This window comes from Microtus ochrogaster, chromosome 5 (genome assembly GCF_000317375.1).
Source record: "Microtus ochrogaster isolate Prairie Vole_2 chromosome 5, MicOch1.0, whole genome shotgun sequence".
NCBI lineage: Eukaryota > Metazoa > Chordata > Mammalia > Rodentia > Cricetidae > Microtus > Microtus ochrogaster.
The window spans coordinates 15,999,788-16,024,130 of record NC_022012.1 but is presented as its reverse complement, the minus strand read 5'-3'; the positions used below and the strand labels follow the sequence as shown (position 1 = coordinate 16,024,130).

Sequence of the window (24,343 nt, the reverse complement as noted above, 5' to 3'; positions counted from 1 at the left end):
CCGTCAAAGGTGACTGCTAGCATACGGAAGATTCTCCCCGTCAAAGGTGACTGCTAGCATACGGAAGATTCTCCCCGTCAAAGGTGACTGCTAGCTGGCACGCCTTACCTTCCATCCTTGTTAGGTTTACACTTAAAAATAGCATTTTTTTTAATTGAAGATTTTCTAATATCAAAATAAAACTTTTCATCATAGACACAGTAGGGAGACCGGCAGTTTTATTGATCCTTTTATAGTTCACCATTACAGGACACTGCAGTTTTTTGTATTGCTTAGTTCACACAAATGACTGAAGGTTAACAAGAGCAAGGACAAAGTAGCTAGATAAATATTACTATAAATCTGAGCAGACCTGAGGAACTTATAAATCTTGAATATCAAATATATCTTATTTGTCAAGCATATATTGTTACTTATTTAAGTTTTCTAGTAGCTTGGCGTTGAATAGTTAGCAAAGATGTAAGCATTTAGGTATAAATCTGTAAGTCAGCTTTTGTTAGCCCGAGTACATCTTTATAACCTTAAAAATTTATCATCATGTGCAGTATGTTCTAAACCAGGGTTGAATCATATGTATAGTATGTTGCAGCAAATATATTCTTAGATTTTTGCTATCATACAAAGGTCCATACTAATCCAAACATCTGAGACTTTTTGCTTCCCCAGTCCAGAAAGGAGATGTGACGATAAACAGAGGACTCCTCAGGACTAAGATGTTTACAGCTCTTGCTCTGCGCCACCTGCTTGTCTGAAGATGGTGGGTGAGTCACATGGTATGCACTCTTTAACCTTAGGGAAGATGACTGCCAGCTCTGCAGCTGCTTGCATCTGCATGAGATCCTTTAGCCAAGATGGAGGAGAGCCACGTGGTTGCTGTTTTTTTTTTTTTTGGTTTTACAGGACATGGTTTCTCTGTAGCTTTGGAGCCTGTCCTGAAACTAGCTCTTGTAGACCAGGCTGGCCTTGAACTCACAGAGATCCACCTGCCTCTGCCTCTTGATTGTGTGTTATAAATATGCGTTTGCATGCACATACACTATATATGTGCATAATATATGTGACATAACATATAATACATGTGATGTATACATATGTATATATAAATTCAATGGAAGAGTATTTGGGACTGTAGTACTTGCTTAGCACATCCTCAACAACAAAAAAAAATAAACTTTTGATGGACTGTGGAGGCGCATGCCTTTAATCCAAGCACCCAAGAGGCAGAGACAGGAGGATCTCTGAGTTTGAGGTCAATCTGGTCTACAGAGTGAGTTCCAGGACAGCCACAGCTACACAGAGAAACCCTGTCTTGAAGAAAAAAAGAAGACTTTTTAGTCAGAGAATTCCAGAGTGCTACGGGCTACAGCGTCAGAGACAGCCGAGCATCAGAGACAGCCAAGCATCCGGTAACCAGACAATCTGTTCCAAGAAAAACAGGAAGCCTGGGACCTGCCCTGTGATCTCTCTTTGTGACTTCAAGTCCTGAAGGTAGGCCTGAACACCCTGCCTGGCTCTGGCTTCCTTTCCTAGCTCCGGAAGGAGAAAAAAAAAGAAGAACAATATTATGAGGCCCTGGTGGCTTATGTTGGGGTAGCATACCTTAATGGCCTTGTCATGGCCCTGTGGTTTCCCTGTACTTTATCAAAAAGGATACTAAGGCCCAAACAGTACCCAGGCCACCAGTGGTCAACCCGGAAAAGCAATCAAAAGATTGCTGAGATTGTTGGCACTCTAGGAGATGCACATGTGTTCATTCCCACACTCAGTCATTCACTTGTTCGCTAATTCACTCCCTCCCTCTTGCAGGCATTCATCCACTCACTCCATTCATTCATTCGGTCAATCGCTCATTAATTTGTCATTTTAAAACATTGATTCAGTGAGTCATCAATTACCAAAACAGACCTGATGAATGGAAAGTGTACCTAAGTCAGTCCCGTGAGGCTGGTGGCTCACATGCGATACACATATGTATACTCGAGCCCCCGAATAGATAATAAATCTTTAAAGAAAATCTGCATGTGTTGTTTGTATGTTTACCTGTTCATGTGTGTGCACCTGTGTGGGGGTACATATGCGCTTGTGAAGGCCAGACGTCTTCCTCTGTCACTCCCCATTGAGTTTCTTTTCAATGCCTTCTTTTGAGGCTGGAGGGAGACTGAACTCGAGTTGCCAGTCTTGCTAACTGAGTCGTCCTTCCTATTGGATACAGGGTCTCTCACTGTACCCGGAGCTCACTGATTCAGTTGGGCTTGCTGGAGAGTGAACTCCAGGATCTTCTTGGTTCTGCCTCCCCAGTGCTAGGATTAAAGGTGTATGTCGCCCACCTGGATGTTTTCTTGAGTACTGAAGATCAGCTCAGGTCCTCAGAGCAGTCCCTCTCTGCTTTCTGAGATAGTTGCATATAGCCCAGGCTAGCCTAGAACTCCCTCCATAGCCGAGGCTGGCCCTTAACTCCTGATCCCTGCCCCTGTTGCCTCAGTTCTGGGATTACAGACATACACCACCGTGCCTGGCTTCCAAGTGAATGCTTAGGACCTGAATTCGGGTTCTTCTGCACACACAGCAGATGCTTTACACACTGAGCCGTCTCCCTGGGCCAACAAAGACATTTTAATGCCACAATGATTCCCATCACAAGCTCATGGAATGGCAGGTCAGGAACTTTCCCTTCCCAGGAAAAAGGAGCAGCATTGTACAGTAGTATGAATGAAGGGAAGACTTTTGCTGCTGTTTTGAGATAGGGTCTCATGTAGCCCAGGCTGACTTCAAACTCCCTCAATAGATAGCCAAGGCTGATCCCCCTGCTTCTACCTCCCAAGTGCTGGGGTTACATGTGGTTGCTGCCACACCCAGCAGGGGATGGTCTCCAACCCCTCATTTCTTACATGGAAAGTGAACTAGTCTGTAAGTCAGCTGCTGGGACCCACCCCTTCCCACTGCCCCCCTCAGCCCCACATACAGCCGTCCCCCACAGGGTAGTGAGGAATTCTCCTCCGCAGCCTCCTCTGCCTGGGTCTACCAGCCCCACCTCACACCCTGTCATGTAGAGGCCAAAGTCTCCTGCATTTGAGCAACTTCAAGTGCTCCCCTGCCCCGCCCGGCTGAGTCAGGCCTGGCAGTGCCCTGCAGAGGTGTGGCCTTGACAATCAGGTCTGGCGGGCACCTGGGTGGTGCTGGACACTATCTTCACTTGAAGGGATCTTTGAAGTCACCCTTTCAGAAACCAAAGCCACTCTGAGAATCCCCAGGCTCTGGTTAGGTCCCCATTAGCTTCTCCAGAGGATCCAGGCTCCAGGATCCTGTTCCCCTTCCCATATCTGTGCGTTGTCATGTGACTCACCAGGAGCCCTTGGTGAAGAGAAGGGAAAAACCAGAGAGGTTGAAAATTGAACTGTAGGTCACACAGCTAGGTCTGAAGTGGAATGTAGCTGATCTTGGCACAGTTGCTCTTTTTGGGGGGTAGGGGGCATCAAACTCCTCGGGTCCAAATCTTTTTTTTTTTTTTTTTTTTGGTTTTTCGAGACAGGGTTTCTCTGTGGCTTTGGAGCCTGTCCTGGAACTAGCTCTTGTAGACCAGGCTGGTCTCGAACTCACAGAGATCCGCCTGCCTCTGCCTCCTGAGTGCTGGGATTAAAGGCGTGCACCGCCATCGCCCGGCTTCGGGTCCAAATCTTAAATCTGGCATTAGGTAAACAGGGCAAGTCCTGAATTTCCTCGAGTAAACGAGAACTCGCTAGCTGGGTGGAGTAAGGGAGTGGCAAGGACAAAACCCACAGCCAGCGCAAAGGCCCTGAGGAGAGACAGGAATATTTGGGCAGTCAGAGGCAGACAGGCTGTTGGACTGCAGGCTTTCAAGAGGAGGCTATAAGGACAGGGTGGTGGTGGAGCGAGGCTAAGGAACAGACTTTGACCCCAGTGAGGTGAGAGCCACAGAGACTCCTGCACAAGAGAGGATGTGGCTGGGACTCAGGTATCCCCAAGACCACGCACAATAGAAGCGGCAGGGAGGGCCGGCTTCATGCCCTCCCACCCAGTCTGAGAGGAGAGGAAGAAGCAGAGACCTCAGAGTGACACTGGGTGCCCCCGCCCCGCGCACAGTGGTGGGTGGAGTTACATTCTGCATCTCCAGGGCAGAAGCAGCTGGACAACTCTGGGCAGGTGTGTGGGCTCCTGACAGCTGTGTACATAGACTGAGTGCTGGGCAAGGAGCAGACGGACTTCTAGGGGGTGCCCCTACCATCTAGGTTTCCTTTTTGTGGCTTTTAAAACTCATATAGGTTTGCTGGGCAACTGGGGCAAGTCACTCTGACCTGCTGGTCCGGTTTCATCATACGCTAGCATTCACAAGCAGGAAAAAGAACAGCACACGCTGAAGTTCCGAGGCGGTCATCTTTGGTGTTACACAGCTGCCCACTCTCCCTAGACTGTTTTGACCATGGTTGCTGGGAGGGCAGACGCTTCCCAGGAGAAGGTGTGGAGGCAGGAGAAGGTTGGTATATCCAGAGATGAGCCTGGACTGAACAACCCCAGAGAACTGGTGCTAGGAGAGGAACTATAGGGAAGAGATTTTAGGTCATAAATTAATAAAGACATAGCTACATCTTCTGGTGGACAGAAGTTTCCAGACTGGCTCCCTCAGATATCAGAGCTGGCTTTCTGAGTCACACCTCCTAGACGGACTCCCCTGAGCCTAGCTGGGCTCATCCACCTTTCTACCCCGACCCAGAGATGGGCATGGAATCCCTTGAGCCCCTCGTGAGGTATACTAAGCAAAAGCCTCCATACCTCTAGGCTCCAGTTTAGCATAGTGGAAAACAACAGACCTTCCCTGCCCTGTCTACTGCACAGCTATAAGCAAAAACTTAGTAATTATTATTACTCCATGTGAGACGTTGACATTGTTTTCTTGTCAGAGTGTCTCCAGGGACAAGCAGGGACCTACAGGGTTTTGATGTTTAGTCTTTTCCTCCTCAGCCCAATAGAAGACTCAGTTTCCCCATCTTGACACCATTGCAAGGGGGAAATCTTCCCCTCCATGCCCTTCCCCTGTTCCACTCCCGGCTTTGCCCACCCAAGTCCAGCTCTGCCTGGCCCCCACCTGTCTTCACAAACGCCCAATTCCCTACCCACCCTAGCGCTGCCCAGCCCACAATTTCCCTTCCCATCAAGGACGTCCCTCACTAGCCACGCCCACAAAGACTCCCCACCTCTCCAGTCTTAGCCAGGTCCTCATCTTAGAGCAGGGACAGCCCCCATCACAGCCTGGCTCTAAGCCTTGTCAGCGCTATCTCCATCCCAGTCCCCAGTCGGAGAACAGGCTCCTCCCCATTCCCAATGTTTCTGCTCTACTCTCAGTGCTGGCCCCGCCCTATCCCAGAAAGACCCCGCCCTACCCTAGGGAAAGCTCCACCCCCGTCAGGGCCCAGTCCCATCTCTCAGCCTCATTCCGCGGCTGAGGCGGGTCCCTAGCTCAGGCCCCGCCCCATCAGTATAGGCCCCTCCCCGTCCGCTCGCCGGCCCCGCCCAGTCCGACTTCCCAGACTCGGGAGACTGCGGCGGGACGCGGGGCGTCATGGCTGCCTCGGAGCGCCGCGCCTTCGCTCACAAGATCAACAGGTAGCGAGTGCGGCCGCGGACACTGTCGTTCCGGGCAGGATGAGCGGGGGCAAGGGCGAGTGCTGGGGTCTGGCGAGGAGCGGTAGCGGGGGCGTGCCGGGCTCCCCGAGGACTTCCCGGAGGAGGAAGCGCATCCTGAGTCGGTGCGGGCGGGCTCCCCGGAGCGCCGGGGCTGCATCCTGACCCTCCAGCTTCTCTCCTGTCCTTTCCTCACCGGCCGGAGGAAATTCTCAGCCCCTCCCCCGCCTAGGGTCCCAGAACCCAGCTGTCTGGGAAGAAGAAGGAGCTGCTGGAGCTGGAGGACAGCTGGGGACAGCCCCCTCAGTCTCCTGCCTCAGCCTCTCCCCACACCGCCTGGGCGCAGGAGGGGGGGACGAGGGGGCTGGGGACTGAACCAGCTGGTGGGCAGACGGTGGAGGGGGACAGACGACAGATGCTCGGGGATCCTTTCCCATGGCCACTGGTGATTGGGAGAAAGCTTGGAAGAAGGCTCAAAACTGGGGCGGGTTCGTAATCATCTCTGGAATCCGATCCACTGACCACCCTTAGGTGGGAGACGCTGCTTGTGGGTCCCACGCTAATGGAAACACAAGAAGTAGCCCCTCTCTTGGGTGCCAGATAGATGTGACAGTGATATGGTGGGGATCTCTAAGACAGGAAGCAAGTGGGGAGGCTGGGGGGAGGGAGGCTCATCGGCTATGTGGGAGGGGCTGGTGCATTGAAGCACCTACCTAAAGGATGGAAAAGATCTCTGGTCCATCATCCAGGGAAGAAGCGAGTGCAAAGGCCCTGTGGCCACAGAGGGAATAGATTTTAGAGAGTCTTGCGGACCAGAAGGAGGACTTTGACTTTGGTCCCAGGTGAAGTCAGAGCCATAGAGAGTTCTGGATAGAGGAGGGATGTGACCTGGAGCAGAGCAATTGGACAGTTTTCTGGTCTCATAGTACCATGTGTTTCTTGTCTCTTAAGTCCCTATGTCCTTGAGTTTTGGTTCAAGTGAGCAAGATGGGTGTTGTCTAGGAGAATAGGAGCTGTGGAGCCCAGGCTAAGATCAGAAAATGATGCTGGGGTCCTAATGCACTTTGGGGAAGTGTCCCAAGACTTCCCAAGAAGTATGATTGGTAGACGGTTTTGCATGGAGACCTGACCCTGTATTCACCTATCCTTTGAGTTTACCCACAAATTCCCAGATGAACCCTAACATCAGGGAACTGAGTGGAGTCTTGGTTACACTTGGTTGTGTTTTGCTTGTTTGAGACAGGCTCTCACGTAGCCCACACTGACCTCAGAGTCACTATATAGCCAAGGCTGGTCTTGAACGCCTGGCTTTCCTACCCAACACTAGGTTTACAGGCGTGCACTACACACAGTTTCAGTGGTGCTGGGGCCGGAACACAGTGCTTTCTGCATGCCAGGCAAGTCCTCTAACAGCAGAGCCACATGGCCAGCACCTTGCTTTGTGCTTGCTTGCCTTTGGAGAAGGGTTCTCGCCTTCTTCTAACTAGTCCAGAACTGACCATGTAGCCCAAGGTGGCTTCAAAGTTCAGCAATCATCTGACCTCTCAGCTTTCTGAGTACTGGGATGACCACGTGAGGCACTGTGCATGTTTAACTTTTTGTTTTGTTTTGTTTTATTGCTATTTATTGAGCTCTACATTTTTCTCTGCTCCCTTCCCTGCCTCTCCCCTCCCCACTTCATCCCTCCCCCAAGGTCCCCATGCTCCCAATTTACTCAGGAGATATTATCCTTTCCTACTTTCTACTTCCCATGTAGATTAGATCTATGTGAGTCTCTCTTAGTGTCTTCATTTTTGTCTAAGTTCTCTGGGATTGTGGTTTGTAGGCTGGCTTTCTTTGCTTTATGTTTAAAAACCACCTATGAGTGAGTACATGTGATAATTGTCTTTCTGTGTCTGGGTTGCCTCACTCAAAATAATGTTTTCTAGCTCCACCCATTTTCCTGCAAAATTCAAGCTGTCGTTATTTTTTTTGCTGTATAGTACTCCATTGTGTAAATGTACCACATTTTCCTTGCATGTTTAACTTTTAAATATATATATGTATATATGTATGTATGTATGTGTTTTCATTTACTTACTTTATGTGTACTTGTGTGTGCCAGTGTGTGTGGGAGGTCAGCGGACAGCTCACAGGAGTCTGGTTCTTTCACTGTATAGATGCCAGGGATCAAGCTGAGGTCATCAGTCTTGGTAACAAGGGCTTTTGCTCACTGAGCCATCTTGCCACCCTCACCTTGGTTTTTGAGGCAAGCCTCTTAGTGGGTTCTGAAGCTCACAGATTCAGCAAGGCTGGTTGCCGAAGACCACCTCAGATGGGGTGTAGCCTCCATCCCCGTCCTTGCATCTTTTAAAAATACTAATCCTGGAGCCCTGCGTGCTTCAGAGGATTCTGCTTTGCAGGTTTTGAATCTGATCGCAAACCTTCCATTTTCATTTTCATTTCACGGGACCTGGAGAGATGGCTCGGGGGTTAAGAGGGTCCAGGTTTGGTTCCCAGCATCCACATGGTGGCTCACAGTCAGCTATAACTCCAGTTCCAGGGAATCTGATGCCCGCTCTCTTCTAACCTCTGAGGGTTACACACATACATGCAAAGCACTCATGCACTTAAAATAAATAATAAACCTAAGTTTAATTTGGTGCTGGGGCCATTGAGACGGCCCAGCAGGTAAGAGGCCACCCAGCCTGACATCCCGAATTTGGGCCAATAGTGGGAGGAGGAAAACAACCCCCATGAATTGTCTTTGACTTTTATCCATACACTGGCTAGCTGGCTTTTTCTTGGTTTTGTTTTGCTGTAGTGTGACTCAGTGATGGAGCCTCTGCCTAGAATCCCCCAGTGAGGGGCTAGGGTGTGACTCAGTAGTAGAGCCCCTGCCTAGAATCCCCCAGTGAGGGGCTAGGGTGTGACACAGTGGTAGAGCCCCTGCCTAGAATCCCCCAGTGAGGGGCTGGGGTGTGGCTCAGTGGTAGAGCCCCTGCCTAGAATCCCCCAGTGAGGGGCTGGGGTGTGGCTCAGTGTTGGAGCCCTGGCATGGAATCCCCCAATGAGGGGCTGAGGACATGGTTCAGCTGCAACATTTTCTAGCATGCAGGAGGCCAGAAGTCATCCTCAGCATTACAAAACAAAAGAAACATTATTGAACACCTAGAATCAACATGACCTCCTCCAATCCTGGGATTCCAGTGCAGCAGGCCTGGCATCTGGCCGTTCTTTCTGAGCTGAGGGTCCTGGTGATTTCTCCACCCTGGCAGCCTCATCCTAGACTCCCTGAGAACATACACTTACAGAATGTTCACTGGTCCCTCTGAGGCCAGGGTAATTGTAAACAGGTAAACTGAGGCTGGGCAGAGCTTCACAGACAGGAGGGAATAGGTTCCTGCTCCGAGTGCAGTGCCCAGTTGGTGTGTTTGAAGAACCCAGGAAAGATGGAGGGATGGTGTCTTCCTCTAGACATTAAGGGTCTAAGAGGGGAGGTGATGGGGAGGAAACTGTCACTCCTTACGTCTGGCACAGTGACACTTCCCTGTCTGATGTGGGAAGGGACCAGCAGCTTTTATCTATTTATTCTTGCAGTGCTTGCAACCCTGGGACTGGAACCCAGGGCCTGCTACAGCAGCAGGGCCAGACCTCCACCACTGTGCTACTCCCATTCCCAACCCCTTGTTGTTTTGAATTAGTTTACTGGCTTGGCATCCGAAGTAAGGGGACAGCCTTTGGGAGTCAGCTCCCACCTACCATGTGAGTCTTGGGGTCTGAGCCCAGGTGGTCATGGACTTCTACCTGCTGAGCCATCTCACGGGTCTCTCTCTTTTTTTAAAGCTCGTTGTGTTTTTATTTTTCCTTTCACCATCCAAGTTTTCTCTTACAAATAAGCCCGCCCTCCCATTCCCGAGTTTTCTTGTTCTCATACGCCTTTTCTGTCTTCCCAGGACAGTGGCTGCCGAGGTCCGGAAGCAGGTGTCCCGCGAACGCAGCGGCTCACCCCACTCCAGCCGACGCTCCAGTAGTTCCCTGGGGGTGAGTCCCTGCCCAGTGTCTGGCAGCAGTGGGCACACCCTCCTCTGATGCTGCTTGGCCATCTGCCTTCGGTGGCCAGGGAGGAGGGGGTCTTTGTCCTTACCACATCTGTGCAAAAGCAGGGTCGTGTGTTCCAAGGGTGGTCTGGGGATGATACCGGCTTCCTGGACCACCCAGATGGGGCCCCAGACTGGGGGCTGGAAGAGACTTCCTGCCACGGGGGGAAGAGGTGGGGCCTCAGGAATTGTCTCCGACCATTCCTTCTACCATTAGAGTCTTTCCAGACGCCAGGGTGTGATTTCCTTCCTGGAGTCCCTGGGGAGAGGGGGGCAGGGCGCTGGCCAAGCTGCTATGGAAAGTCTGAGCTTGCGGGCTCCCATCGACCCTCAGAGGCTCCCACCACCCTCTCCTGCAGTCTAAAGTCAACTGTGAGCATACTCCCTGCCTGTCACCAGTGGGAGCCATGGCCACTGTATTTCAATCAGGTCCCTCTGACGGAGGTCATAGAACCCCTGGACTTCGAGGACGTGCTTCTGAGCCGGCCACCTGATGTTGAGCCCGGTCCCCTCAGGGACTTGATAGAGTTTCCAGCCGATGACTTAGAACTACTGAAGCAGCCCCGAGAATGTCGGACCACAGAGTCTGGGGTCCCCGAGGATGGGTGCGTTCTGCATACTCACAGACAGCTCACTCCCTCTCCCAAAGTCTGGTACTCCCAGCTTCAACTCCAGGCCCTGGATGCCTGTGTGGCCTTGGGCAAATTACTCTCCTTCTCTGATCCTCCATTTTGGCATCTTTGACTTAAAAAAAAATTTGTTGTTGTGAGTGTGTGTGTGTGATAGGTAAGTGTGCAGAGGCTAGAGGTGAATTCAGGAATCTTCCTTTTTCATTCTCCACCTTATGTATTGAGGCAGTCTCTCACTCTCCAGCCAGCTTGCTCTAGGGGTGCCCTGCTTTGCCTCTTGAGTCTGGGGTTTGGGTGGGCCACCATGCTCACTCACTGTTGTTGTATGGGTGCAGGGGATCTGAACCCCAGTCTCTATGCTTGTGTGGCAAGCACTGTACCTGCCCAGCATCTCTCCAGCTGCATTTTCTTTTTCACTTCTTTTTTATTAATTCATTTTTGTTTATGTGCATTGGTGTTTTGCCTGCATGTATGTCTGTGTGAGGTGTGCCAGATCCCCTGGAACTGGAGTTACAGACGTACAGACAATTGAGAGCTGCCATGTGGGTGCTGGGCATTGAACCTGGGTCCTCTGGAGGAGCAGTCAGTGTTGTTGACCTCTGAGCCATCTCTCCAGCCCCCCCCCCGCCTTTTTACTTTTTAAAGATTTATTCATTTTACACATATGGTGTTTCACCTGCATGCATGTCCCTGCATCACCTGTGTGCCTGGTGCCCATGGAGGTAAAAAGTGGGTGTCAGATCCTCTGGAACTGGAGTTACAAATGATTATGAGTCCATGTGGATGCTGTAGACTGAACTGGGGTCCCCTGCAAGAGCAGCCTGTGGTTCTTAATTGCTGAGCATCTCTGCAGCCCATTGAGTTTGTGGGGGTTTTTTTGTTTTTGTTTTGTTTTTTTGTTTTTGTTTTTGTTTTTGTTTATTTTCGAGACAGGGTTTCTCAGTAGCTTTTCTGGTTCCTGTCCTGGAACTAGCTCTTGTAGACCAGGCTGGCCTCGAACTCACAGAGATCCGCCTGCCTCTGCCTCCCGAGTGCTGGGTTTAAAGGCGTGCACCACCACTGCCCGGCCTGAGTTTGTGTTTTGAGGCAGGGTCTCATGTAGCCCAGGCCAGGACCTGAACATCTGGTTCTTCTGAATCTGTCTCCTTGCTGCCGGGATCCCAGTACAGATCATGCCTGTCCGCCCCAGGGCGTGATGGTCTACGTAGTGCCGAGGATGACCCACTGCTTGGTGAACAGGAAGCTGGTTCCTACCACTAAGCTGCATGCTTAGTCTGCTGTTAGTAAGACAGAATCTCACACTGTGTCCCAGCCTGGTTTGTAACTCAGAGAAATTCCCCTGCCTCAGCCTCCCAAGCGTTGGTACCGACAGTTCTTTTCTCCTAGGCCTTTGGAAATGTTCCCCGCCTCTGTTTACCCTCGTTGTATTTTGCTGTAGAAAGTTGGACGCCCAGGTGAGGGCTGCGGTGGCGATGTACTCGGAGGACTGGGTCATTGTACGCAGAAGGTGCGTCTGACCCAGAGCGGTTCACGGGAAAGGAAAGAGGGTGGCAGGGTTGCAGTCTGTGGTTGGCCCCTCTGTTTAGTCACCCACTGTACGGTCCAAGAGCAACTGAACTTCTTTAGTAAGAAGGGGCCTTGGTAGTTGTCATGTGACTTCACTGTATCACTGTATCACCTGATTGGCCCTGCCCCACCCCCCTGCTAGGTACCAGTACCTGAGTTCGGCATACAGCCCTGTCACTACAGAGACACAGCGAGAGCGACAGAAAGGCCTCACTTGCCAGGTCTTCGAGCAGGATACCTCTGGGGATGAAAGGATGGGTCCTGAGGACACGGTGAGGGGCCGCTGGCTGGGATTACTGAGGGTTCGGACTCAGGAAAATGCCCTGTTAGCCTTGATCCTAGTGAGTGAGATAGACACCAGGACTGAAAGTCCTGATTCTGCGCATTTGTCAAGTACGTGCTGTTTGGATACCCGAGGCTTGCCGCTTGTGCTCCATTCATCCAGACACTCGGGGCCACAACCCTTATCCCTCTTCACGGCAGAGAGACTGAGGAGAGAAAAGTTATTAGTGTTTATATGTTGTTGGTCAGCATTTACTGAACACCTACTGTATACCGATAATCATTTGTTCTTGCTAGTAGGCTTCTATGGTTGTTGTTAGAGGTAGTTAGTTGTAGGAGGTGTGGATTTAGCTCAGTGCTGTGCAAAGCCAAGGCATGGGTTTCATCCTCAGCCGGGGTAGGGGGGCAGGGAGGGAAATGAAAAAAAAAAAAAAACAAGAAAACTAGATGCAAGGGGAAACCGAGGTCAGAGAATCAAAGTCGCAGAGATGAACTAGATTAGAGTCAGAGCTATGAGACAGCTGACAGGGTGATCCTAGGTCAGCCAATCACCTGGAAGAAAGAACTCTCCTTTCCCTGGCAACAGTGACCAAAGTCCCAGGGAAGGCTCTGATTGGTCTAGCCCAGAGACCATTTGGTGTGCTCCAGTTGGTCAGAGAAGGGTCACCTGTGGGATATGGTGGCCTCCTACATCAGTAATAGCTCCCTACAAAGAAGTATTTCTAGAAGTTTCTGGAGAGGCCAACCAAGCCCCCAAGTGGCCCTTGTAGCAGTGACCCCACCTTGGCTTACCCTCAGCTTCTCTCCCATGCGGGTTAGATGTCTACAGGGACAGACCAGGAGAGGAGGGCATACAGTTGGTGCTCAGTGCTGGCATATTTTCAACTGTAGGACGATTCCCAGCACTGCTCAGGCTCTCCAGAGGACACCCCTCGAAGCAGTGGGGCCTCTGGCATCTTCAGCCTGAGGAACCTGGCTGCGGACTCACTACTACCAGCCCTGCTTGAGCGGGCAGCCCCCGAGGACGTGGACCGGCGCAATGAAGCCCTCAGGCGGCAGCACCGGGCCCCTGCCCTGCTCACCTTGTACCCCGCACCTGATGAGGTGGGTGCCAGGGCTCACTGCCCCTCTCCAGACCAGAGTCTAACCACCAAACTAGGTCCCTGTGTATCCAGCCAGTGTTTGCTGGCTGCCTACAACATCCCCACCTTCAGCTCATGACGTTTATTGAGCACTAAGTGCTTATCTCTACATTTATTTAACCAATATCCATTGTATGCCTACTGTATACTTCTCTATTTAATTAACCCTTGTGCTGACCACCTATCGTATGTGTCTCTATATGTCTAGCCATTTTCTTTGGCTCCTAGTAAATACCATTATGTTTTGTTTAACCATTTATTGAGAGCTAGCTGTGTATTTAGTCAGTACTTGCAGGGTTTGTAGAGAATAGAAATATTCCTTGGCTATCATGGGGTTATTGGTATAAATACCAACAAATATTTTTGAAGTTTAAAATATATAAGTCAAAAATGCTTTCAAGCAGGGTGGTGGTGGTGCACTCTTTTAATCCCAGCACTCAGGAGGCAGATGCTGGCAGATCTCTGTGAGTCCAAGGCCAGCCTGGTTTACAGAGTGAGTTCCAGGACAGCCAAGGCTACACAGAGAAACCCTGTCTCAAAAAAAAGAAAAACCAAACAAACAATGCATTCAAGCTTGGCATGGTGTTCCCTGTTTATAATCCCAGCGCTTGGGAGGTGGGGGTAGAAGGATGAGACATTCAAGGTCAACCTTGGCTATGAATTCCAGGCCAACGAGGACTGCAGAAAACCATGTCTCAGAATAAAGCAAAGAGAACGTGTAGCACAGCCACTTACCGCGTGCTGTCGTCTAACCTGCGTTAGGTGGCTCAGAATGCCCACGTAGCCTCTAGCTGTTCAGAACCCTGAGGTGGAGAGCCCTGTTCTAAAGTGTTGACTCTCTCACGTGCTGTTGTGTGGCAACCCTTGCCAAGCCACAGAGTTGGAAACCCAACTGCTAAACTCAGAGACTTTGTACTGTTTGTCTGTCTGTCCGTCTAGCATTCAGTGAGTGCTTTCTTTATACACTGTATCTATCCAAACAGAATCTGTTGGCACTTCCTGTATATCTCTGAACAGAATGGACCAGCATGCTTTATGATTGATAGTGGGGATATGGCTGGGTTAGAAGGAGAGGAGGCATTCCAGGCTGGGAAACACCATGTGGAAAGTTCCATCCAGCTTGGGGTGTGGGGGACTGGAGCCGGGATTGGTGCGGCTCACCTCAGGCCAGGCATTCTAGAACAGTCCTGAAGAAACCATCCCAGACGTCCCCTCTTTCCCACAGGATGAAGCTGTAGAACGCTGCAGCCTCCCAGAGCCACCCCGAGAGCACTTTGGACAGCGGATTCTGGTCAAGTGTCTGTCACTCAAGTGAGTCAGAAGGCAGCCAAGATGGGTTTCCCTGTAAGGACACCATGGGCTTTTCCTTCCCCTCTCTGAAGGCACAAATGCCTAAACATGCTTCCTCTACATCAGCAGATGCCACACACACCCACCACACCACACCACACACACACACATACACACCACACCACACACACACACCACACCACACACACATACACACACACCACACACATACACACACACATACACACACACTACACCACACACCACACCACACACACATACACACACACTACACCACACACCACACCACACACACATGCACACACATCATACCACACACACCACACCACACACACACACATACACACCGCACACACATACACACATACACCACACACACACCACACCACACACATACACCACACCACACACACATACACCACACCACACACACATACACACATACACCACACCACACACCACACATACATACACACCACACACACATACACACACCTCCTCCCACTCAGCCAGTCCCCCCCACTAGCAGCTCCAGCTTCCTCCCTGGGAAATGCCATGCTTCTTCCTACCCTCTGGTCCCCCAAGCTGTGCCCAGAGCCTCTCTGAGCCCCAAGACCTTTCCTCCAAGTGTCTATCACAGGTCTGTGTGAGCCACTCCGTAGTTCTGTGTCCTGTGTACAACAGGAACTCACTGAGTGAGTGTTGAATGACTACCTGAGCCAACAGCTTCATTCCTAACTTTGTAGTGTGGAGCCGAGGACCAGAATGGAACTTCTGTTTCCTGCTCTGATCTAGACAGAAATAGGGTCCAGGAGGGGCAGGGCCTGGCTCTGAGTGCACTTCCTGCTCTGTTCCATTCCCACGCTCTTCTTGCTGCTCCTGGGAGCTCAGAGCCAGGCTCCGCCTCTCCACTCTGTGTCTCAGTAGGAGGGTGGGCAGGCCATAGCCAGACCCTTGTTTGTTTTGGATTTTGGGGGTTTGTTTTTTTTTTTTTTCAAGACAGAGTTCTCTGTTTCTCTGTGTAACTGCCCTAGCTGTCCTGGAACTAGCTCTTGTAGACCAGGCTGGCCTCGAACTCACAGAGATCCATTTGCTTCTGCCTCTCGACTGCTGGGATTAAAGACGTGCACTACTGCCGCCCAGCCAGACCCTTGTTTTTACAAATGTCAAGATCTCAAGCAGGTTACCCATGCTGTTCTGTGCCTCGGTTTCCCCATCTACACTCACTTCACAGGGGAGGGGAAGGTCTGATGAGTTCATACATGCACAGAGCTGCCTAGAATAATAGGAGTCTCATGTCCCATCAAAGCCCACAGGGGCTGGGGCGTACCTCAGCGGGTAGAGTGCTGGTCAGGCACACGCGAAGCCCCAGGTTCTGTCCACAGCACTGCAGAGACAGGGTGTGATGGTACAGGCCTGTCACCCAGCATTTGAGAGACAGAGACAGGAGAATTGGGAATTTGAGGTCTTTTCTGGAAACATAGGAGTTGGAAGCCAACGTGGACTAAATCAGACCCTGTCCCAAAAGGGGAAGCAAAGAAGAGGAAGAGGGCAGAGGATGTGGGTGACAGCTGGCACAAGCAGAGTGCTTCCCATTTACCCGCAGGTTTGAGATTGAAATTGAACCCATCTTTGGCACCTTGGCCCTGTATGATGTACGGGAGAAAAAGAAGGTAGGCACCTTCCCCCTTGATCCCTTCTCCCGCCTCCCCAGGTGTCTCCCCTGTCCCTCCTCCTCCTTCTTGGTGGGGAGCTGTGGAGCAGTGTCTCCCAGCTAGCTGCCTCTCATGTCCCCAGATTTCAGAAAACTTCTACTTTGACCTAAACTCAGACTCCGTGAAGGGACTGCTCCGGGCCCATGGCACCCACCCGGCCATCTCCACCTTGGCACGCTCCGCCATCTTCTCTGTAACCTACCCGTCTCCTGACATCTTCCTGGTTGTCAAGGTGCCCATTGGGGCCCCACAAGGGGGTGGTTTATCATAATTGGAACCAGAGGTTCAGTGGGATAGACTGTGATTCCAGCACTTGGAGGCAGGGGGATTGTGAGTTTGAACTGGATTAGACTGCTTATAGAAACTTTGTCTTAAACACACACAGAACAGTCTCGTCTGCCTCTGTGATGGGGCAGGAAAGGTGTGCTAATGTGTTCTGGGGTTTCTTTCAGTAAAGGTTAGATTAGTTAGGTTACAGCACTGAAACAAATTATCAGCTCTTCAAGATGAAGGTTGCAATGGGGAAACTGAGGCACAGAACATGTAAGGACCTTGCCTAGGGTCCCACAACTCTTGAGGTGTTTAGGATTGGAGTTTCTGTCCTATCATTCAGAGTCAGGCTTCAGTGTGGACTGACAAAAATGTAGCATGTGTGATGCCATGTGCCCTGTGATGGCGTGTGCCCTGTGATGGCGTGTGCCCTATGATGGCGTGTGCCCTGTGATGGCGTGTGCCCATGTGATGGCGTGTGCCCTGTGATGGTGTGTGCCCTGTGATGGCATGTGCTTGTGTGATGCCATGTGCCCTGTGATGGCGTGTGCCGTGTGTTCCGTGTGCCCTGTGATGGCGTGTGCCCTGTGATGGCGTGTGCCGTGTGTTCCATGTGCCCTGTGATGGCGTGTGCCCTGTGATGGCGTGTGCCTTGTGATGGCGTGTGCCTTGTGATGGCGTGTGCCCTGAGATGGCGTGTGCCCATGTGATGCATGTGCCCGTGTGATCTGTGTGCCCGTGTGATGGCATATGCCTATTAAGCCTCGCTACCAGGGAGGTTGGGGCTTGTTTATGCTGTGACAAGCACCATGGCCAACAGCAACTTGGGGAGAAAATGATTTATTTCAGATTATACTTCTCGAGTCACTCCATCGTGAAGGGAAGTCGGGGCAGGAACTCAAGGCAGAAACCTGGAGTCAGAAACTGAAGCAGAGGCCATGGAGGAGTGCTGCTTGCTTCCTGGCTTGCTCTTCCTGACCCACCAGCCTGCCTTCTTATACACCTCAGGGATACCTGCCCAGAGAGGCACCGCCCACAGTGATGCCTCCCACATCAGTATTAATCAAGAAAATGCCTCAGACTGGCCAACGGGCCAATCTGAGGGGAGGTGTTTTTTCTCCATTGAAATTCCATCCTCCCAGAAAACCCTGGCAGGTGCCAAGCTGACAAAAAGCCAACCAGAACACAGGAGAATTGCAAATCTGAATCCAGCCCATGAGACTTAATTTCAAAATAAAAGTGGAAAAGGGCGTGGTTCAGCAGTAGGGTGTTCTAGAATCCTTCAGTGAGGGCCTGGGGGCGTGGCTCAGTGGTAAAGGAGGCCCTGGTTTCTACTATCCCCAGTGTAAGAGATAAAGAGATGCTGGTGGCACACGCCTGCCTCTAATCCCAGCACTCAGGAGGCAGAGGCAGGTGGATCTTAGTGAGTAGAGGCCAGCCTGGTCTTCAGAGTAAGTTCCAGGACAACCAGGGCGCTGCGGTGTGAACTTGTCTCAAAACAAGAGAAATGAGGGCTGGGGGCTGGAGAGATGCTTTAGCAGTTGAGCACCCACTGTTCTTGCTGAAGACTTTTGTTCAATTTCCAGCGCCCATGCTGGGTGGATCCAGTGCCCTCTTCTGGCCACCATGGGCACTGCACTTACACTCAGACACATGCATAATTAAAAATAAATTCTGTTAAGAAAGTGAAGAAAAGCTGGGTGTAGAGGTGCGCACCTTTAATCCCAGTCCTGGGACTGATGAATCTCTGTGAGTTCAAAGCGCTATGTAGAGAATTTGGGGACAGCCAGACCTACATAGTGAAATCCTGGATGGGGGTGGAGGGGGGGTGTAGAGAAAATATCCACAGTTTAAGGTGGGATGGATGAAGGGATTGGACACATCTGAAAACGAGCTACTTGGCCAGCAGCGTGCTAGAATTCAGTACTGAGGACCGTGGGAGCCATGGCGGCTGTCAGTATGGGCTAGAGAATAGTGATCCAGGCTTGCTAGGATGCAGGAGTTCTGGGTTCATTCTCAGTCTCGAATGAAGCATCTGTGGGTCACCGAGGGTCCAGAAGACTGGAAGGGGGCTAAGGAGTCCCTTGCTGGGTCCTTCTGCCCTACAGCTGGAAAAGGTGCTTCAGCAGGGGGACATCAGCGAGTGCTGCGAGCCCTACATGGTGATGAAGGAGGCAGACACAGCGAAGGTAGGTGTGGGTGAGCTGGGCAGGGTGGGAGGGTAGGTTTTGAGGGTGCGGTACGGGGAGGGACGCTGAGCTGTGGGTGCATCTCCCCACAGAACAAAGAGAAGCTGGAGAGGCTGCGCCTGGCCGCCGAGCAGTTCTGCACCAGGCTCGGCCGCTACCGCATGCCCTTCGCCTGGACGGCTGTGCACCTAGCGAACATCGTGAGCAGTGTTGGGCCTCAGGACCGGGATTCTGACTCCGAGGGCGGTGAGGACGCGTGCCGTTTGCTGTCTCTCAGCGTCATTACACCCGTCTTTCTTCCTCTGCCACCATCACCCTTCTCATTCCTGCGCCCTCCACCCCCCCCCCCACCATGCCCGTCTCTCCTAGAGCGCAGACCTACCTGGGCAGAACGCCGACGTCGGGGGCCCCAGGATCGAGGCTGTAGTGGGGACGATGCCTGCAGCTTCTCCAGCTTCCGCCCGGCCACTTTAACTGTCACCAACTTCTTTAAACAGGTGACCCTGGTATAGGACAGGGGCCTGGGAGGAAGGAAACAGGGATTCTTACCGAAGCCCCATTCATCTTGGGGACTTTTAACCTCTTGCCTTGCGGAACCTGTAACTGGCAGGAGGCAGAGCGTCTCAGTGATGAGGACCTTTTCAAGTTTCTGGCAGACATGCGGCGACCATCGTCCCTGCTGAGGCGTTTGCGACCTGTGACTGGTGCGTGAGTGACACCCTATAAAGAAGAACTGTTGCCTACATGGTCATTCACCAGACCATCCTGGGGTACTGGGGACTAACCCCAGGGCCAGGATAGACAGTGGAAGGAACTGGGCAGTTGAATTTTGCTCCTAATGGGTGCAACCCCCAGAGGACACCAGGACAACAGGGGACAGGCAGAGTCCCAGCAGAAGTGCCCCACTTTGGAGACTAAGGTAAAAACCAAGTTCTTTCTCCCCAGCTCAGCTCAAGATCGACATCTCCCCAGCACCTGAGAACTTACACTTCTGCCTGTCGCCTGAATTACTGCATGTCAAGCCCTATCCAGACCCCAGGGGGCGGCCCACCAAGGAGGTCCTGGAGTTTCCTGCCCGGGAGGTTTATGCCCCCCATACCTGCTACAGGTACAGTGTCCAGGCTGGTGGAAGCCCCATTCCTGTGTGTGTGTGCATGCGTGCGTGCGTGCGTGTGTGTGTGTGTGTGCGTGCGTGCGTGCGTGCGTGCGTGCGTGTGTGTGTGTGTGTGCGTGCGTGCGTGCGTGCGTGCGTGCGTGTGTGTGTGTGTGTGTGTATGCACGTGCCCATATTTATCTTTCTCTATTGTGAGGGGGTGCTCAGGTGTATTTGAGTGAATGTCTGCGTGTGTTTGGAGGCCAGAGAACAGTTTTGGGTGCTGTTCTTCAGGAGTTATTGACCTGGTTTTAGGAGCTTTTTTAAAAATCATATTTATTCATTTTATTTGTCGGGGAGCGGGAGGTGCAGCACACAGTGTGAGTGTGGGGGTCAGAGGATAACTTGCAGGATCAGTTGATGTCTACTGTGTGCTTTTCAGACTAGAACTCATGTTGCCAGGCTGCGGTGACAGCTTTATCCTCTGAGCCATCTCAGTATCCCTACCTTTTTTCTCTAACATTTGTTGTTACTTGATGTGGGATGTCCTTCTGTATGTGTGTTGCTTTTCTTGGTTGATGAATAAAGTTGTTTTGGCCAATGGCTCAGGCTCCTTATTAACTAACTCTTGCATCTTAAATTAACCCATTTCTATTATTTTGTATTTTACCATGAGGCTCATAATTTGTTACCTCTTGCTTCTTGGGCAGCTACATGGCATCTGCCTCCTTTGGCAGCTACATGTTATCTCTTTGACTCTGCCTACTCTCTGTATATATCTCTGTTTGGATTTCCTGCCTGACTTTACTCTGCTAAGCCATTGGCAAAAACAGCTTCTTTATTAACCAATGGTAATAAAACATATTCACAGCATACAGAAGAGAACTGAATTCCACATCATCTCCCCTTTGCTGTCTAATTAAAGGAAGGTTTTCACTTTAACAAAAGACGTATCAGGCAAGAATTACAAATACAGTAGTCTATTTGTACAAGGCAAAAATTAAAAAAATATTCTATTATCTATCTTATCTTTGTGAGTTTAAAGTTTTGTATCTAATTTATCTTTTATCATAACTAAGGAAAACTATAACTATCTGTCTTCAACTCCAAAAGACCTCTTAAATATATATCAATAGACCTTAAATATGTATCAGTAGACAAAGATTTATACCAATGCAAATATTCATCTCTGTATCAGTTACTATTACTATTTGTTGAGATAGAGTCTCACTGTGTAGCCCTAGTTGACCTGGAGTCATAGGGACTATCTACCTCTGCCTCCCAAGTCCTGGGGTTAAAAATGTGTACTACCATGCATGCCTGAATTTTATTATTTTTAATTCTCTCTCTCTCTCCTTTCTCTGTGTATGCTTGTCCGTATCTGTATGGGAATGTGCACCTGTATGTGGGAACGCTCACCTGTGTGTGGGTACAGGCACACCTGCATGTGGGGTGCTGAGGAGACCAGGGATTTTGGATCCCCTAGAGTTAGAGTTTCAGGTGATTGTGAGCCACCTGGCAAGTGATGAATGTGGACGGGTCCTCTGCAAGAGCAATATGTGCTCTTAACCAGAGCCTTCTCTCCAGCTCCCGTCATGTTTATTCTCAGACAGGGTCTCTCACAGCTTGGAACTTTCCGGGTAGGATAGGCTGGCTAGGGATCCACCTGTCTCTGCCTCTCCATGAACTCCTGATCCTCCTGCCATTGCCTTCCCGTTGCTGAGACGACAAGTCTTCACCACTACACTGTGGTTGTATTTGGGACCCAGGGTGTTGTGCATTGTGCATACTGGCAGGTGTCAGCTAAGCCCCCAACCCCCATTCTTGCAGACACAGGCACAGGCACTCAGCATAGATAGCCTCTGTTCTGTTTTATTGTGGGGTATGTGAGCATAAAGGAACTCATACTGTCTCCAGCCCTTTTCCACGGGGCTCTGTCTTCTGCCTTCCATCCCGCCTGCTTGCTTCTGTCTCCGGTCTGTGTCAGGAAGCGGGGCACACTGGCCAAGCCCAGCCGGCGGGCAGCTCTGTCTGCCCTGCTCAGGAGCCTCTTGGATCACATTCGGTGTTCCTAGTGGTTTGACTGGTTCTCAATGGCATCCAGACGGTCTCAGGCCGGAAGGGCTGCTGTGTGGAGTCTAGGGAGGGAGACAGCTCAGTCATGGCCGGGCCAGTGTGGGGGACCCCCTTCAGTGGACTAGACACCACCCACCCTGACACCCCAAGTGGAAGTCCTCCACAGACTCACCTCTCCTGGATCTGTCGCAGCCACTGTTGCTGCTCTGCTATCTCCCGCCGCTGTCGCTGCACATGGCCCGTGAGCACCCATAAAAGGTGGCTCTGTTTATCCGCTTGAGCCTGTGGAGTAGCATAGGGACCTCAGCTGGGGCTGGGGGTCACCTCCCATCTCCTAATCACTGCCAGACCTCTCTGTTGCGGTCCATATGATCCAGCAAATGGAATCTAAGCCCCTTTGGCCTCAGTTTCCCCATTTGTAAAGTGTATCTAAGAGAGGGCTTGTTTTCTCAGTACATGGTGCTAGATACTATGGTAAGAAGCATTTACTGAGCACCTACTGGGTTCATTGCCCACATTTTGAGGCTCTAGCTTTGCTCTGAAGTGACTGTTACTCTTACTTTAAAATTTATTTTTTCTAGCTCATGCATAGCACAGATGTAGAAATCAGAGGACAGCTTTTGGGAGTGGCCTCTTTCCTTCCCCATGTGGACCCTAGCGTGGAGCCCAGGTCACTGGGCTGGGCAGCTTGGCCTTCACCTGCTGAGCTACCTTGCCAGTCCTATCCTTCACTCCTCACTCAGCACAAGCCTAAGTCGGGTGTCCGTCTAGTCAGACCACTGGGACTCCTGACCATCCCGCCTGGGGGAGCCAAGTGGGGGGCTTGCAGGCGTGTGCCTCCACACCCAGTTATCCGTCTTTGGTTCTTTTTGACACAGGGTGTCACCATGTGACCCAGGCTGGCCTCTCTGTAGGCACGACTGGCTTTAAACTTCTGTTCCTCCAGCCCCCGCCTCCACTGTGCCTGGTCCCTGACCTTACTTGAAAATGGGAAAACGGAATCCCAGAAGGTCACTGAGGGTAGAACCCAGATACAACAACAAGGGGGGTCCTCTAGCTCAGGGTTCAGATGTGGCTACTGATTGTGAAGCAGGGTGTACCCCTCTCAGACCCGGGAGCCCCTTACCTTTAAGGTCTCAAATTCTTGGTGGGCTTGGCCCAGCCAGGCGCCTTTCAGCTGGACTTGTAGTCTCCGTACAGTGTCCCGTAGAGCTCGCTGGGCCCGGTCCACTTCTCCCAGAGACAGGGCTGTGGCCTCTGCTCGAAGGTGCAGTACATCCTCTTCAGCCTGCTCAGCAGATGCCATCAGTGAGGTCACTAGTCCAGGTCTGTTCATGGAGCCCTTGATCACTTTTCCTCTATTATGAGCTAACCAGGACAGTGAGACACCCTCAACTTAAGTTCACCCCAGCTCCAGTGCCCACCTGAATCTCCGACAAGCTGGTGCGAAGCTCCTGTGTTGCATCCCGGCCTTGACTGACCTCTGTGCCCAGGAGGCCCAGGGCTCTGTCAAAGAGGCCCAGGCTGCGCCCAGCTTCTGTCAGACGCGCCTCCGTGGCTCTGTACACGCTGTTGAGGGACTGGCCTAGCTGTAAAGCCCCGTGAAAGAGCAGGGTCAGCTCTTCATATTGGGCTGGCTCTGGACCACCCAGAGGAGATACTGGGGCAGGTTGCACTGCTGTCGTGAAGGCCCACAGAAGGCAGAGAGTGAGCACAGCCATGGCTGACGGTCTGGGGGTGTGGTTCCTCTGCCACTGTGGGCCGCCGCCTTTTATTGCCACTGACTGCCATTGACCACCCCCACCTCCCTGGTCAATGGTTACCCAGCCATGGTTGCACAAGGGCCTGGCAGGGTGCAGGCATTGCATCAGGCTGATGGCTAAGCAGGCCACGCTGATATCACGCTGGCTAGAACTCGGGGCCAGCTGTGGCAGGGGGTAGGGGTGGAGGAGGAACTCAGGCCCTAGATCTCAGCACCAGGGGCTGTATGACTGCAGCATGCCTTGTCCCTCAGTTTCCCACCTGAACCCAGGCTTGGCTTCCATGAGCCATGGCTCTCTACACACTGATGCAGCAGCCAGTGTTTGGCCACCCTGAGGGGCCACTGGAGTCTCATGACTGTCAGCCATTTGCATGGACTCAGGCCTGTGCGTCACCTGGCTTCCTTGTCTCCTTGCAAGGGGTCACTGTGAGTGTGGCTGCCAGCTTGGGGGTGCAGGAGTGACATGACAGCTCCCCCCTGAGGTTATGAAGCCTGACCTCTAACCCTGTCTGTGCTCCGTGCTAACTTTAAGTTCCTAGAAGCCTGGGGGCAAGTACTGCACCTCATTTTCCACCTAGGGGTCGCACATACG

At 51.6% G+C, this 24,343-nt stretch overlaps 2 protein-coding genes across 5 annotated transcripts in view; one reads left to right on the top strand and one right to left on the bottom strand.

Moving 5' to 3' along the window:
* Nucleotides 1-5,563: 5,563 nt before the first annotated feature.
* Nucleotides 5,564-24,343, top strand: part of Dock6 (dedicator of cytokinesis 6) — a 58,189-nt gene continuing 39,409 nt past the window's right edge. For all 4 annotated transcript variants that reach the window (XM_026779200.1, XM_005346922.2, XM_005346921.3 and 1 more), the window contains exons 1-14: nt 5,564-5,619; nt 9,573-9,660; nt 10,146-10,321; nt 11,784-11,852; nt 12,054-12,183; nt 13,085-13,297; nt 14,561-14,646; nt 16,253-16,319; nt 16,444-16,593; nt 18,740-18,820; nt 18,913-19,066; nt 19,190-19,317; nt 19,431-19,524; nt 19,766-19,928. In XM_026779200.1, the coding sequence (XP_026635001.1) occupies nt 5,576-5,619; nt 9,573-9,660; nt 10,146-10,321; nt 11,784-11,852; nt 12,054-12,183; nt 13,085-13,297; nt 14,561-14,646; nt 16,253-16,319; nt 16,444-16,593; nt 18,740-18,820; nt 18,913-19,066; nt 19,190-19,317; nt 19,431-19,524; nt 19,766-19,928 (1,643 nt within the window). In that variant the 5' untranslated portion in view covers nt 5,564-5,575. The remainder of the gene's footprint in view (nt 5,620-9,572; nt 9,661-10,145; nt 10,322-11,783; nt 11,853-12,053; nt 12,184-13,084; nt 13,298-14,560; nt 14,647-16,252; nt 16,320-16,443; nt 16,594-18,739; nt 18,821-18,912; nt 19,067-19,189; nt 19,318-19,430; nt 19,525-19,765; nt 19,929-24,343) is intronic.
* On the bottom strand, nt 21,768-23,715 carry Angptl8 (angiopoietin like 8). The gene is made up of 4 exons (XM_005346920.1): nt 23,414-23,715; nt 23,116-23,277; nt 22,162-22,271; nt 21,768-22,051 (listed from the first exon to the last, which is right to left on the bottom strand). The coding sequence occupies exons 1-4, from the start codon at nt 23,708-23,710 to the stop codon at nt 22,024-22,026; spliced, it is 597 nt and encodes a 198-aa protein (XP_005346977.1). The 5' UTR covers nt 23,711-23,715; the 3' UTR covers nt 21,768-22,023.

Coding starts and splice junctions, on each gene's coding strand:
- Angptl8 (XM_005346920.1), bottom strand. CDS start 23,710: ATGGCTGTGCTCACTCTCTGCCTTCTGTGGGCCTTCACGACAGCAGTG. Junction 23,278..23,413: donor CCAGCTTGTCGGAGATTCAG/GTGGGCACTGGA, acceptor TCTGCTGAGCAG/GCTGAAGAGGATGTACTGCA. Junction 22,272..23,115: donor AAGAATTTGAGACCTTAAAG/GTAAGGGGCTCC, acceptor GCTACTCCACAG/GCTCAAGCGGATAAACAGAG.